The sequence below is a fragment of the Peromyscus maniculatus genome, chromosome 2 (assembly GCF_049852395.1).
Source record: "Peromyscus maniculatus bairdii isolate BWxNUB_F1_BW_parent chromosome 2, HU_Pman_BW_mat_3.1, whole genome shotgun sequence".
Lineage (NCBI taxonomy): Eukaryota > Metazoa > Chordata > Mammalia > Rodentia > Cricetidae > Peromyscus > Peromyscus maniculatus.
In genome coordinates this window covers 154426827-154442203 of record NC_134853.1, presented here as the reverse complement: position 1 = coordinate 154442203, position 15377 = coordinate 154426827, and the positions used below count along the sequence as shown (strand labels likewise).

The window sequence follows — 15377 nt, the reverse complement described above, 5'->3', positions numbered from 1 at the left end:
ATCCTGGATGCTGGATGGCAGACCGAGTCAGAGTTCTCCAGAGAACTCTGCTGGACTGCACCTCACCTCTCCCGGAACCCTCCTCTCCTATAACCAACCCCTTCACTGGCTGTAAGTTACCCCAAAATAAACCTCCTTTTTAACTACATGGAGTTGCCTTGTTAAATCCCCACATTAGGCCCCCACATTTAGTTACAGAAGCTCCTTGTGGGGGTCACACAGTTTAGGAAGCTGGGTGTTTAACCAGGCATGGTGGCACATGCCTTTACTCTTTTTTTTCTTCCTGGAGCTGAGGACCGAACCCAGGGCCTTGCGCTTGCTAGGCAAATGCTCTACCACTGAGCTAAATCCCCAACCCTTGCATGTGCCTTTAATTCCAGTACTCAGGAGGCAGAGGTAGCCAGACCTTCTCTGTGAGTTCAAGGCCAGCCTGGTCTACATATCTAGTTTTAGGACAGCCAGGGCAATATAGAGACCCTGTCTTTAAAAAAAAAAAAGAAGGAGGAGGAGGAGAAAAAGAAGAAGGAAGAGAAGAAAAAGGAGAAGGAGGAGGAGGAGGAGGAGAAAAAAACTGTGTATTTAGGGAAACCACGGTAAGACTAAGTGAAGGAAGTCTGGCTGGTGGTAGCCTCTTGTTTTTATTTTTTAAATTATGTGCATGTGTGAGTGCAATATTCTGCAGAATCCAGAAGAGGGCACTAGATCCCCTGGAGCTGGAGCTACAGGCACTTGTGACCCACCAGATGTGGGTGCTGGGGACTGAACTCAGGTCCAGTGTGTAACTCTAAACCTCTGAGTCACTTTCCCAACCCCCCTTTTTAAAAAAGTGTGTGCCTGTGTTGTTTACATTCAATACAGTGGCTGCACCTTAAGCAAATACACACCTGCAGCTGGAGTTACAAGCATTTTGTGAGTTTCCTAAGGTGGATGCTGGGGTTCGAACTCCCATCCTCGTGATAGAGCAACAAGTGCTCCTTAGCGCTAAGCCATCTCTGGCCTGGCAGTAGTCTCTTAACTGTCTCCTAGCTCCAGTTTCTGGCCTCTCTGGTCTCCAGGGCATCATTGTTTGGGACTCTCTTGTGGCTGGCCATTCAGCATGACCTCTGGAGCTCGATCCCTTTGCTGGCTGGTGCCCCTGGACACCATCAGCCTTCCTGTGGCTGTCTTCCCTGCCTGTGGCTTCCTCCCCTGGGACATTCTCTTCAAGGCTGACCCTCTCTCACGTTTCAAGTCTCAGGCCAGAACATCACCTCCTCCATGCCCAGTCCAGACAACATGGCCAGAGGCCTCCTGCCTTGCTCAGGATCTGCCGCCCCAACCCCTCACAGGTGTCAAGGACCCCAGAGCCACCAGGGTTCAAGATGGTTGTTTCCACTGATTTTCTTTAAATTGTGGTGACACATACATAACATAAAGTTTGCCTGATTTAATTGTTTTAAAGTGTTTTGCAATCCCACTGCTGTCTATTTCTGGAAAATGTTCACCACTCCAAGCAGAAACTCTACACCATGCAATAACTTCCCCAGTCCCTCCTCCCCAGAGGCTCTGGCCACCTTAGTCCTGCTTTCTGTTTGAATTTGCCTATTCTAGGTCACTCGTTTAAGGAGAATCATACTGTCTGTTTCCTTTTAGTCTGGCATTTAAGGTTTATCCCTGTCATAATGTGCTGGAATTTCATCCCTTTTAAAGACCAATTAATATTCAATAATATATATGTGTGTGTGTGTGTGTGTGTGTGTGTGTGTGTGTGTGTCTGTATGTATGTATGTATTTCATGTGAGTTATCCATTCATCTGTTGACAGACACTGGAATTACTTCCATCTTCTGGCTGTTGTGAATAATACAGCTCCATACGTTGGTATGTAAGTATGTGTTCAACTCCCTGTTCACCATTCTGAGCATATTACTAAGTGTGATTTTTTTAATCTTGATTGTCAACTTGATGACAGGCTTTAGAATTATCTAGCACACAAATCTCTGGGTGTGCCTGTGAGAGAGTTTCTAGAACGGGTTAATTGTGGAGGGAGAAACTATTCTGAGTGTGGGCAGCACTATTCCATGGTCTGGGAGAAAGTGAGGACAGGCATGGTGGCGCACACCTTTAATCCCAGCACTTGGGAGGCAGAGCCAGGAGGATCTCTGTGAGTTCTGAGGCCAGCCTGGTCTACAGAGTGAGTTCCAGGACAGCCAGGGCTACACAGAGAAACCCTGTCTCAAAACAAAAACAAAACAAACAAAACAAAGGAGAAAGTGAGCTGACCATCAGTGTTAGTGGCTCTCTGCTTCCTGACCGTGGCTGCCTCATGGTTCTGGCTCCTCTGTCTCTGCCAGGATGGATTGTGTCCTGCAATTGTGAGCCAGAAGAAGCTTTTCTCCCTTAAGTGGTCACTTAAGGTCTTTATTCACAGCAGGGAGATAAATATCTAAGGCGCTTGGAGTGGAATTGACATGGCTGTGTTCAGCTGTCCATGTTGGTTTTCTCCCTCCCTCAAGAAAACAGATGTCAGCACCTAGAACATGCCAGAAGCAGCTGGAGCTCAGGGCCTGTTCTTGGAATGAACTGAGCATACATCACACCGGCAGTCTTCCACACAGTGTGAGAAGAGGCTTAGGTGGAGTCATCCACCCCAGGCCTAGCACAAGGCCCCGAGGACAACTGTCATCCCTGAGTGAACCTTCAGCCAAGTCCCTGCAGCTGATAACTGCTTTTGAGACTTCTGCCCCCATTCTTTGCTTCCAACAAAGAGGTTTTTTCCATTCTTTTTTTTTTTTTTTTGAGACAGGGTTTCTCTGTGTTGTTTTGGTGCCTGTCCTGGATCTCGCTCTGTAGATCAGGCTGGCCTCAAACTCAGAGATCCGCCTGGCTCTGCCTCCCGAGTTCTGGGATCAAAGGCACTGCCTGGTGGTTTTTTCCATTCTGTGATTTTCCTGGAGTGGAGAGGACACCAGTGTCAGGGTGATGAGGACTCTAGAGTGGGAAGGATATGAGGTGTCAGTCATGGGGACTCTGCATCTCTTCTCAAGCTGTCCCGAGTCTAATTGAGTCTGGAATTTGGGCTTAAAAGTGGAAATTAGCCAGGTGTGCCCCTATGGGACTGTAATCCCAGCACTGGGAAAGCTGAGGCACCCTGGAGGATCACCCTTGAGTTCCAGGCCAGCCTGGGCTACATAGTGAGTTTCAGGACAGGCTGGTCTACAACAACAAAATCTAGATGTGGTGGTGTGTACCTGTAACCACAGCACTTGGGAGGTGGAAGCAGGAAGGTCATGAGTTCAGGTTCATCCTCAGCTACATATTTCACTGAGAGGTTACATGAGAACCTGTCTCAAAAAGAAAAAACAGTGGTCTCAAAATGGAGGTAAAACTGCCGCCCGGTCGCCCCCACCCTGACTCCGGCCGTCGCCGCCGCCACCACCAGGGGAAGGAGGGCCATGATCCAAAGGAACCAGAACAGTTGAGGAAGCTGTTTATTGGTGGTCTGAGCTTTGAAACCACAGATGATCGCTTAAGAGAACATTTTGAGAAATGGGACACACTTACAGACTGTGTGGTAATGTGGTAATGTTCCAGGGGCTCTGGTTTTGTGACCTACTCTTGTGTTGAAGAGGTGGATGCTGCAATGTGTGCTCGGCCACACAAGATGATTGGCATGTGGTGGAGCCAAAGAGAGCTGTTTCTAGAGAGGATTCTGTAAAGCCTGGTGCCCATTTAACCGTGAAGAATATTTTTGTTGGTGGTATTAAAGAAGATACAGAAGAATATAATCTGAGAGACTACTTTGAAAAGTATGACAAAATCGAAACCATAGAAGTTATGGAAGACAGGCTGAGTTGTAGCTAGAGTTTTCCTGCCTTGCCCACAGTCAGGACAAATCTTTGTCACCCGCCAGTCCCACAGCCACTCAGACCCAACCAAGTAAACACAGAGACTTATATTGCTTACAAACTGTATGGCCGTGGCAGGCTTCTTGCTAACTGTTCTTATATCTTAAATTTATCCATTTCTATAAATCTATACCTTGCCATGTGGCTCGTGGCTTACAAGCATCTTCACATGCTGCTTGTCCTGGCGGTGGTTGGCAGTGACTCCTTCCGACTTCCTGTTCTTTCTTTTCTCCTCTCTGTTAGTCCCGCCTATACTTCCTGCCTAGCCACTTGCCAATCAGTGTTTTATTTATTGACCAATCAGAGCAATTTGACATACAGACCATCCCACAGCACAGAGTAGAAAAAAGAGAGGATTCGCTTTTGTAACTTTTGATGATCATGACACTGTTGATAAAATTGTTGTTCAGAAATACTACACTATTAATGGACATAATTATGAAATGAAAAAGGCCCTTTCTAAACAAGAGATGCAATCTGCTGGATCACAGAGAGGTTTTGGAGGTGGGTCTGGAAACTTTATGGGTTATGGAGGAAACTTTGGAGGTGGTGGAGGTAATTTTGGTCGTGGTGGAAACTTTGGTGGAAGAGGCTATGGTGGTGGAGGTATTGGCAGCAGAGGTAGTTATGGAGGTGGTGATGGTGGATATAATGGATTTGGAGGTGATGTTGGCAACTATGGTGGTGGTCCTGGTTACAGTAGTAGAGGAGGCTATGGTGGTGGTAGACCAGGATATGGAAACCAAGGTGGTGGTGGAGGAGGATATGATGGTTACAATGAAGGAGGAAATTTTGGTGGAGGTAACTATGGTGGTGGTGGGAACTATAATGACTTTGGAAATTATAGTGGACAACAGCAATCAAATTATGTGCCCATGAAAGGGGGCAGTTTTGGTGGAAGAAGCTCAGGCAGTCCCTATGGTGGTGGCTATGGATCTGGTGGTGGAAGTGGTGGATATGGTAGCAGAAGGTTTAAAAAAAAAAAAGCAGAAAAGGGCTACAGTTCTTAGTAGGAGAAAGAGCGAGGAGTAGTCAGGAAAGCTGCAGGTTACTTTGAGACAGTTGTCCTAAACGCATTAGAGGAACTGTAAAAATCTGCCACAGAAGGAGCGATGATCCATAGTCAGAAAAGTTACTGCAGCTTAAACAGGAAACGCTTTTTTTTTTTTTTTTTTTTTGGTTTTTCGAGACAGGGTTTCTCTATGTAGCTTTGCGCCTTTCCTGGAACTCACTTGGTAGCCCAGGCTGGCCTCGAACTCACAGAGATCTGCCTGCCTCTGCCTCCCAAGTGCTGGGATTAAAGGCGTGCGCCGCCGGCTAGGAAACACTTCTTGTTCAGGACTGTCATAGCCACAGTTTGCAAAAAGTGCAGCTATTGATTCATGCAGTGTCAACTAGATGTACATTCCTGAGGTCTTTTATGTGTTATATCTTTGTCTTTTTCTTTTCATTACATTGGGTATATTGCCCTATAAATTGTGGTAGTGGTACCAGGAATAAAATTTAATTTAAAGAAAAAAAAGAAAAAGAAAAAACAGCACTATATATATTTATAACACATAAATGCCTAAAGGCTTCCAAAAAACAATAAGCCATTTAACACAATGTAAGGTGATAGCATCCATGGGCTTCTATGTGGGAATGTAATGAGAAGTAGGCTATTGGAACCAAACAAACATATGTCTGCGTTTGCACCTTCCATGTCTATTAGTAGCTTTGCTTCATAAATCATGGAGGGGTACAGGGATGACTGGGCAGTTCAAAGCCCTTGTTGTTCTCACAAAGGATGGACTTTGGTTCCTAGCACCTGTGCTGGGTGGCTCACAACTACCTGTAACTCTCCAGCTCTAAAGAATGTGGTGCCCTCTTCTGGCCTCAGCAGGGACCTGCACTTATGTGCATATACCCCCACACAGACATACACAGGTACACATAATTAAAAAGTTTTTTTTTTTAATTAAAATAATCTTTCACAGAATTTAGCCTCTGCCCTCCCACCAGCAAATCTGTTACTGAGGTGAGCCATGATGCCATGTGCTATCTGATGGGCACAAAACAATCGATTAGCTAACTTCCTAGTTAGCCACAATTTTAACTTCCCATTGACACAAACAAAAGGACTCAAGTGGCCAAAAGTTATACCCAGTAGGAGGGGAAAATGCAAGGCTATTAATTAGAGCTTGCTCCCTTGCTCTCAAGCTGTGAATGCCCTTCAGACTAGCATTAATTACATTTAATTAGCTGTGCATTCAGGGACATACAGGCTGCGGTTTGCTCTGGAACAGATAATTACATTAAAAATAACCTAATTATGTCATAGTTCAGATGGTCATGAAATAGTTTCCCCGAGGGGGCAGACATTTCTTGTTCTCTAAGAACCTGGTCCAGGGGGTGGGGAAATGGCTTAGCAGGCAAAGCATGAGTACCTGTGTTCAGATCCCCACTGCCCATGTGCTAAAGCTAGGCATGGCAGCTCGAACTCATAGTCTCAACATTGGGAAGACAGAGACAGGAGGATCTCTGAGGCTTGCTAGCCTGTGGAACTGGTGAGCTCCAGTTCATCAAGAGAACCTGTCTCAAAAAATAAGGTGGAACTCAATTGAGTAAGACACCCAACTCGACCTCTGGCCTTCAAACATGTACCCTCACTCAAACACATACATACACGCCACACAATATATAAGTAAATAAAATGTAAAATAAATGAATGTAAAGCAATACTTTAAAAGAAGACATATTAAGTAACTTGCTAAAGGCTGGGCCTTTTACTGTTTAAAACAGCAAAACAAAGTAAAATCCTGTAAGAGAAGAGGATTTAGGCAGCTTTGAATTGAAGCAACCCTGCACAGATATGGTGTAGTTCCCACGGACTTTTTTGTAGCCTTGGAGTGTGGGTTCCAGCCCACATTCATCACTTCCACTTTCAACTATGACCCAGCTATGACAGATGCCAGGGGAAACATCCCATGTCAGCTGCAAGACTATCAACTGCTTGTTCAGGAAAGGCCACTGTGGGGAGTGCCTGGCACCTCCTTGACCTGCAGAGGCATCTCAGTGGTCAGAGAAGTGTTTCCGGTAGAGCTTCTGTTAATTAGAGTTAGAAAAATTGGACAAAACCAGGCCACATAAGTCCCAAGAGAGGGAGTCTGCACTCATGTGCCCGAATTCAGTACCCTAAAATAATACTTGAACTTCAGATGAAAAGACAGTTGAGGGTTTCTTTCCCCCTGGGGTTCCTTAAGTTTACTTTGAAAAAAATGTCGAACATATACAAACTAGCTCACTACCACCAGGCTCTAAGAATTATCTCTATTAGATGTATATAATACATATACTTTTTTTTTTTTTTTTTTTTTTGGTTTTTCAAGACAGGGTTTCTCTGTGTAGCCCTGGCTGTCCTGGAACTCACTCTGTAGACCAGGCTGGCCTCAAACTTACAGAGATCTGCCTGGCTCTGCCTCCTGAGTGCTGGGATTAAAAGCGTGTGCCACCACCAACCTGCTTTTTTTTTTCTTTTTTTTTTTTAAGAAGGGAGAAGAGGGAACAAGAGAGAGCAAGGGGAGAAGAAGGAAGGACAAGGAGGAGAAGAGGAAGAAGGAGCAGGAGAAGAGGAGGAGGGAGGAAGAAGATTTTTTTTTAGATTTATTATGCATACAGTGTTCTGTCTGCAGGCCAGAAGAGGGCACCACATCTCATTATGGATGGTTGTGAGCCGCCATGTGGTTGCTGGGAATTGAACTCAGGACCTCAGGAAGAGCAGCCAATGCTCTTAACCACTGAGCCATCTCTCCAGCCCCCCCCCCCCTTTTTTAAATACATATACTTTTTGAGACAGGGTCTCTACTCTGTACCCTGGTCTGGAACTCACTGTGTAGCTCCCATTTCCTTGTGTTCACAGCAACCCTTCTGCCTCAGCCCCCTCGTGCTGGGATTACCACGTGAGCCACCACGTCCCACTAAGAAACTCCACCATTAACTTTCCCATTTCTCTCCTCCTACTCCGTCTGACACCGGAGCATTTAAAGCAAAACCCCGGAAGACTCATTTCCTCACGGACAATCCTCATCGGGAACGAAAAGGCTTTTGAGTTTCTTCTTCTGTAGACCGGCTAGCACAGGACAGACAGGTCATGGAGAAGGTCGGCTCAGAGACGGTAGATTTCTGGGAGGCCCAGGGGGGCGGGGTACATTGCTCCCAGGCTGTGTAGTTTGTTTTGCCCTTCCTTACCCAGGGCCTTCCTTTGCTGAAATGTCTCCAGCTTCTGAAATTCTGTTTTCTCAAATGCTGAAAATCAAATATCTGGCTTCCTGTCATTAGAGACATCTGAGGAATGTTGCTTCAGAAACTATTTGCGTGTGTGTGTGTGTGTGTGTGTGTGTGTGTGTGTGTGTGTGTGAAAATGTTACCTACGTTGCTTAAAGCTATTTGGAATTTTTAAAAGTTAATTAATTGCGGGGGGGGGGGGGGCGCTAAGTATTAAAAGTATCCACCTGGAGCCTCAGCGGAGTCCTAGCAGTAGTTATCACCCACCTGCCGCTTCCTGCCAGTCAGGCTCCTGTACCTGGTGCTCTTCCTGTCTGGAGCTGCTTATGCCAGGGCTCTTTGAAAGAATAACATGTTGGGAGAGCCCCTGTTGGGGTATTCTGGAGATTCTTGCTTGTGTGCTGCTAATGGGTTCCTGTCACGTAAGAGTCAAGGTTCCTCATGTCCAGTGTTCCACACAGGGGACCAGGACTCAGACTGGGTGAACTGAGCTATTCCCAGGAGGAGTCAGGCCAAGAATGGTAGGAGAGGCTGATGGGAATCATAGCTGAGGATGCTGGGAGGAGCAGGCAGGAGTCAGGGGGTCTTGGAGCAGGTTGGAAAGGGGGAGTACAGGGAAGGTCAGGCTTCCAAGCTGCTAGAGATGGAGATGGGCAGTCTGGCTTCACTGGACCATAGCACACAAGGGCCACTTACCCCAGGCTCAAGGAATATAGAAGCTGGAGATGGAAAAGACCCATGGGCAGGTTGTTAGTTCGTGTCTCTCTCCTCACCTGGGCCCTGTCCCTGTGGTCCTGGAGATCTCCTTAGGACTAAGTGCAAGAGGTCACTGTGAGGATGGGAGTCCTTGTGATAACTAGTGCTACTTGTCACCTTGATGAGCTTGAAATGACCTGGAGGATGGGCCGCCAAGAATGTCTGTAAGGGATTATCTGAACCGGGAAGACCCATCCACTGTGGGTAGCACCATTCCCTACACAGAAGATCCAGTGCTGTGTAAAAAGGGGTCCTGCTAAGCCCTGGCACACACGCACACATTCATCCATTGCTCTCTCTTTCTCTCTCTCTCTCTCTCTCTCTCTCTCTCTCTCTCTCTCTCTCTCTCACACACACACACACACACACACACACATTCATTCATTGCCCATACACACACACACATTCATTCATTGCCCACACATGCACACATTCATTCATTGCTCTCACACGCACACATTCATTCATTGCTCAAACACACACACATTCATTCATTGCCCACACACGCACACATTCTTTTGCCGCTCTCTGCTCCTGACTACAGATGAGAAGTGACCAAGTCTCTGCTCTCTTGCCTTCCCTGCCGTGATGGACTAGTCCCTGAGATGTGAGCTAGAATTAACCTTTTCTCCTTTAAGTTGCGTTTGTCAGGATATTGTATCCCAACAACCAGAAAAGAGCCTCAGACAGCTCTCCAGCCTCCACAGGAGGCTGTGTTCTTCAGAGCTGGGGCCTCTGCTTGGCAGTCTGGTCTAGTAAGTACCGAACCCCTCTTCTTAGACCCATCTGTCTTAGAAGTTGGGGACACAAGGCACACTGCCATTTCTAGCGGTGGAGAGACAGACAGGTGAACACAGGACCTCATGGGGACATGGGAAGCAGTGCTGGAGACTCAGTTTACCAAGTCTGAGGGAGAGTTTGAGGGGATCCAGCCTGCTGGGGGCTCCCCCACTTTTGTGAGTTTTACCTGTAGGAGCCAGACCATGTCCTTACAGTGAATAGCTGAGAAAAATCTGCTCTTATGTCCAACAGGAGGAGGAAAGATTAACCAGCTTTTAACACGCTAGAGCATTCTAGTCCCGCTGGAACCTGACCTTAGGACAACCATTTTACCAGGTCAGCTGAAGGAAACACCTACTGCCAGCCATGGAGTCTTCCTGTCCCACCTTGGGGAGGAAAGAAAAGCCTGAGGGGTGTGTGTGGAATTCAGGGACTGGGCACAGGTTCACCCAAGCCTGAGATTCAGGCCCTGAGATGCAGCTCAGCTGGTAGAGGGCTTACCCAGCATGCACAGGCCCTGAGTTCAATCCCCGGCACTGCCTAAACTGGGTATGCTTGTAATGCTGGTGCTGGGGAAGTGATGACCGGAGGATCAGGAGTTCAAGGTCAGCCTTGGCTACATAGCCAGCTCCAGGCCAGCCTGGGCTACTAGAGACTGCTCTTCCCCTAAAACCTGAGACCCAGTCACACATTAGATAATATTTTTTCTTCTTCCATACTTTATACATCCCCTCAGCATTAAAAGCCTTTATTTTCCCTCTTATTTATGCCAATTTATTTATACAATAAATTTATACTTGATTTTAGCTAAAAGGCCGAGAAGCGATTATTTATACAATAAATTTAATAAAATTAGATTTAAATAATAATTAAAAGCCTGTACCTTTCCAATAAAAATGTGGTGTTTTATTATTTGTGACAGTTATTTTTACCTGGTCTGTCTTTCCACAGGAAAATACAAAGGCAGGCTAGAAGGCAGACCATACAAGGTATCAGAGACAGGCTCAGGGATGCCCAGGTACTGGAATTATCAGATCAGGGATTAAAAAAAAAAAAAAAAACCATCTATGATTAATGTGCTACAGAGACTCTAAAGCAGCAGCAAGGGCCAGCTTCTGTTCCCAAATGGACTTGTCACCTAAATAAGACGTTCCCCCCCGCCCCCAGGCTTTCCTTTATCTGCTTTTTAGAATGCAACACAAACCATGCCAATAGGGGGCGCTCACACCCTGTTCCTTTATGGTTAATAGGCTTTTCAATGTCACCCAAGTGCTGCTGTTTTCATAAACACAGGAAAGCCGCGAAGATTCCTTTTAGAGATTTTGAATATGTGAATGAATGGGAGTGTGGTCCAGGAGGGAGCTTTTTTTCTACACCACATTTTTATAGGAAAGAAAAGCAAAGGAGAACAGAGTTGTGGAAAGTAATAATAATAATAATAATAATAAATAAATTAAAAAATTTAGTGTCAGTTGCACAGGCCCTGGAAATCACTTTTTGTTTTGTATTGTTTTTTTGAGACAGGGTTTCTCTGTGTAGCCTTGGCTGTCCTAGAACTCACTCTGTAGACTAAGCTGGTCTTGAACTCACAGAGATCTGCCTGTCTCTGCCTCCCAAGTCTTGGGATTGAAGGCATTCATCAACACAGCCTGGCTTGGAAATTTGCATTTATGTATTTATTAATTATTGTGTGGCAGGGGATGCATGTGTGCCACAGAGCACATACAAGGAGAGGACAACTTCTGGCAGTTGGTTCTCTCTCTCCACGTTGTTACAGTAGGGTCTCTCCTGTTTCAACCACATTGCATACACTAGACAATCTGGCCTGCTAGCTTCTGGAAGATCCTCCTGTCTCCGCCTCCCATCCTGATGTAAAGATGCTGGGGTTTTTCATGAGGCTCCCAGGACTGAACTCAGGTTGTCAGGCTTGTGTGGTAAATGCTTTTAGCCACTGAGTCATTTCACGATCCCCTATTTTTATTAATCATTATTATTTGTATGTATGTGCATGCCAGTGTATGATGCACGTGGATGTGTGCACATGGGAGGGCAGAGGACAATTTTGTGGCGCCATTTCTCTCTTTCCGCCTTTACATGGGATTGAACTCAGGTTGTTGGGCTTGTCCATTGAGCACCTCACCCGTGGAGGTATCTTATTGGCTCACTGCCTTTTAAATTAATTAAAATTATTTCTTTCTGGGCGGTGGTGGCGCACACCTTTAATCCCAGCACTCGGGAGGCAGAGGCAGGCGGATCTTTGTGAGTTCGAGGCCAGCCTGGGCTACCAAGTGAGTTCCAGGAAAGGCCCAAAGCTACACAGAGAAACCCTGTCTCGGAAAAAAAAAAAAATCTGAGACAGGTCTTATGTAGTCCAGGCTGATTTTGAACTCACTATAAAGCTGAGGATAACCTTGAACTCATGATCCTCCTGCCTCCACCTCTGAGGTTCTGGGACTACAGGCACGTGTCACCTTACCTGACAGTTTTATTGTTTTATAGATGGGAAACTGAGGCTCAGAAAAAGGAAAAATACTTGCAAGACCCATGGCTGGAAGACAGAAAGGTATTTGAAGTTAGGTGTTTGTGGGTGAGATGACTCAGAATAAACACACCTGCAACCTGATGACCTGAGTCTGATTTCTGGAGCTCACATGATGGAAGGAGAGAACCAGCTCTCATAAGTCACCTGGCCTCTGCATGCATGCCATGGTGCGCACGTGCACGTGCACGCGCGCGCGCGCGCACACACACACACACACACACACACACGCACGCACGCACACGCACACGCACGCACGCACACGCACACGCACGCACGCACGCACGCACGCACACTTAAACATTAGTGATAAAAGAAAGACCTGCATGGCTCCCCAAACTTTCATCAAGACCCCCCACCCCCATCCCTACCTCTCCTCAGCAGAGATCTCGTTAAGCACCATGGAGCCCAGAACGTGAGCCGCTGGGGGCTGCAGGCACCCACATATCCTGCTGGGTGACTAGCTGCTGGGCTGAGGGCTGGTTCCTTTTGTCCCTCAGTTCTAAGGTCATTTCAGAAACCACAGGCAGGCGCTGCCTCCTGATCTCGAGAATACGGATTTTTTTTTATTTCCTCCTTTATAATTTCCAAAGTTATCGAAGCTTTAGGAACAAACAGCTCTCATTTTATAACGCCTCCCACATCTTGCTTGCAGCAGGGGAAATTGGAAGGCAGAGAAATGTCCAGCTGTGTACTGAGATCCACGGCGTAAGGCCAGCCAAAGTGTCTGTCACAGGTCATAGAGGCTCCATGTTGGAAGAAGCCCTGAAGGTCATCAGCTGCATGCCTGGCATCCCAGGTCACCTAGGCAGGGGCAGGCTCTCTTCTCTCCTCACCTTTGCTCCTGCGGTGTCCTCCTCCCAGCTCCACGGCCAGACTGAAGTCACCTTTCAGGGCCCCGTCCCACCCAGTGTGGAAGGGCACTGTAAAGCGCTGCATCTCCCAGTGGGGTCGGCCATTGCCCACTTCCTCTGATCAGTGAAGATACTTTACGTGGACCCATTTAGTGACCTTTATTATCTCCTGCCTTGCCCTGGAGTCACCTGCACCCAAGTCCATTTCGGGGGGCAGGAGCTGCTCCGTAATGTTTACCTTTGTAGCTCCAGGGTCATCCTCAGCCTTGTGTATGCTATTCTTCCAATGAGCGATGGACTTAGCGAACTGTAACAACCCTGTCCTAAAAGAGGATCTCTTCTGTGCCATGGGAGCTGAAGTGCTCACCACCATCTGCGGCCTCAACCTACTCAATGCCAGTAAACACTTCCGGTTGTGACAAACAAACTCTCAGCTTTACCACCTGTCCCCTGCAGAGCAAGGGTGCCTCCTGCTGTGACCCACTGATACAGATTGATAAGGGGTTCTCATAAAGCCCCTCGGAGTGGCTAGGAATGCCCATCTGATGGATGAGAAAGGCTTGTGAAGCACTTTTGTGAAACTGGGTCCTGTACCCCAGCTTCCGGTTTCTAAGGCCAGTGCTTACCCTACATCCTGGAGTCCTCTGAGGACCCCAGCAAAACCTTGGCTCAAATTCTTTGGTGTACTGGCTCTGTCATGTCCTTGTCCCTTTCCCTGTCCCCCCCCCCCCGCCCCCCCATAGCCTGTGCTAAGTTATGACCCTCTGGCTGGCCTGCTGGTCTGTGTAGGGTGGATCTCAGGCTGTCCCTGGACATTCCCATTACATCTTCTTCAGCTCCTTGGGCTCCTCCCCGTGTTTGAACACGCTGATGGTGACCTGGCCCGTTTCTGAGCCATACTTGTTCTTGACAAAGATTCCATAACGCCCACTGTCTTCACTGGTGACCTTATCAATGGTGATGGTGACCTCAGTACCCTTCACCTCCATGTGGTATCGGTCAAGGAAGGAGACAGGCTGGTCATTCTTTAGCCAAGAGATTTCAGGGGACGGGTCTCCCGAGATGACGCAGGTCAGGCACAGGGTCTGTTTTGATTGACAGGAAGAGAGCAATTTTAGTTCCTTGTGACTTGAACTCAGCATCTGCCTTTAAGCTGCACATAGGGAGTTCCCAGTACAGGCAGCTGCTATGAACAAAGGGTATGTGTGCATGCATGCATGTGTGCATGGGCGTGTTTGCCTGTGCGTTTTAAAAACAAGGTCTCATGTATCCTAGACTGAAGGTGGCTGAGTATGACCTTGAACTTCTCTCTTCCTGCCTCTACGTCCTCAGAGCTGGGATACATGCATGCCCAGCTTATGTAGAGTTGGAGATTGAACCCAGGGCTTTGTGCATGCTAGGCAAACACTCTACCAACTGAGCTACGTCCCCAGCTCTTCCAGTGTTCTGTTGTAACCCATAAAGGGAGACATGTTTTATTTCAACCCCCTTCTCCAACCCTAAACCTTCTACAGGAAACCTTCCTGGGTAGAATCTTAGACGATTCTCTAGCAATGGCCTACCCAGAATGGCCTGCGCTTTGCATTTTTGCTTTTGGTAAGATTTATGCCATTGTGACATTACCACATAAATAAAATCACATTGTTTTTAAAAATTTGTGTATGAACATTTGCCTGCATGTGTGTATATACGTGCAGTGCTCTCAGGAGTCAGAAGAGGGCATCGGGTCCCCTCAAACTGGAATTACAGATACTTGTGAGCCACCATGTGGGTGCTGGGAATTGAACTTGGTTCCTCTGGAAGAGCAGCCAGTGCTCTTAACTGCTGAGCCATCTCCCACCCCTGAAGAGTGTATCGCTTTAACACAAAGGTTTGTGAATTGAGTTTGGAAGTTCTTGAGTGAGGTCTAAGGCAGAATACTACAACATAATGATGAAGCTCACAGGCTCTGGAATTGGGCTGCTGGGGTACGAACCCCGGCTCTATCAGGTTGTGTGACCTTTATCAGCCCCTTAACCATGCTAGGTCTCAGTTTCCCTCGCTGTCAAGAGGGACTAGAACCAATACTCTATTTTCAGTGGTTGCCCCGAGGAGATATGTACTAACATGTACTAGTAGCCAACAGAAAGCCAACAGGAGACTTTTGAAATCACTACGGCTTTCAGGGGTTCCCTAGTTGAACTGTTGTGGAAGCCAGAGGCACAGGCTCCCACCAAGACTCTAAAGATGGGACAGAGCTGGGTGGAGCACAGGGGTCTGACACCAGGCTCAGATACACATGTGATCATTGAGTCACTTG

The 15377-nt window shown here is 47.1% G+C and overlaps 1 protein-coding gene and 1 pseudogene across 1 annotated transcript in view; one reads left to right on the top strand and one right to left on the bottom strand.

The window, feature by feature from the left end:
- The first annotated feature begins 3339 nt into the window (after positions 1-3339).
- Positions 3340-5045, top strand: LOC143272021 (heterogeneous nuclear ribonucleoprotein A3-like; annotated as a pseudogene).
- Positions 5046-13808: 8763 nt separating this feature from the next.
- Myom3 (myomesin 3) overlaps positions 13809-15377 on the bottom strand; it is a 49273-nt gene continuing 47704 nt past the window's right edge. Inside the window, exon 36 of the mRNA XM_006975675.3 lies at positions 13809-14163. Coding sequence (XP_006975737.2) covers positions 13900-14163 — 264 coding nt within the window. The 3' untranslated portion in view covers positions 13809-13899. The remainder of the gene's footprint in view (positions 14164-15377) is intronic.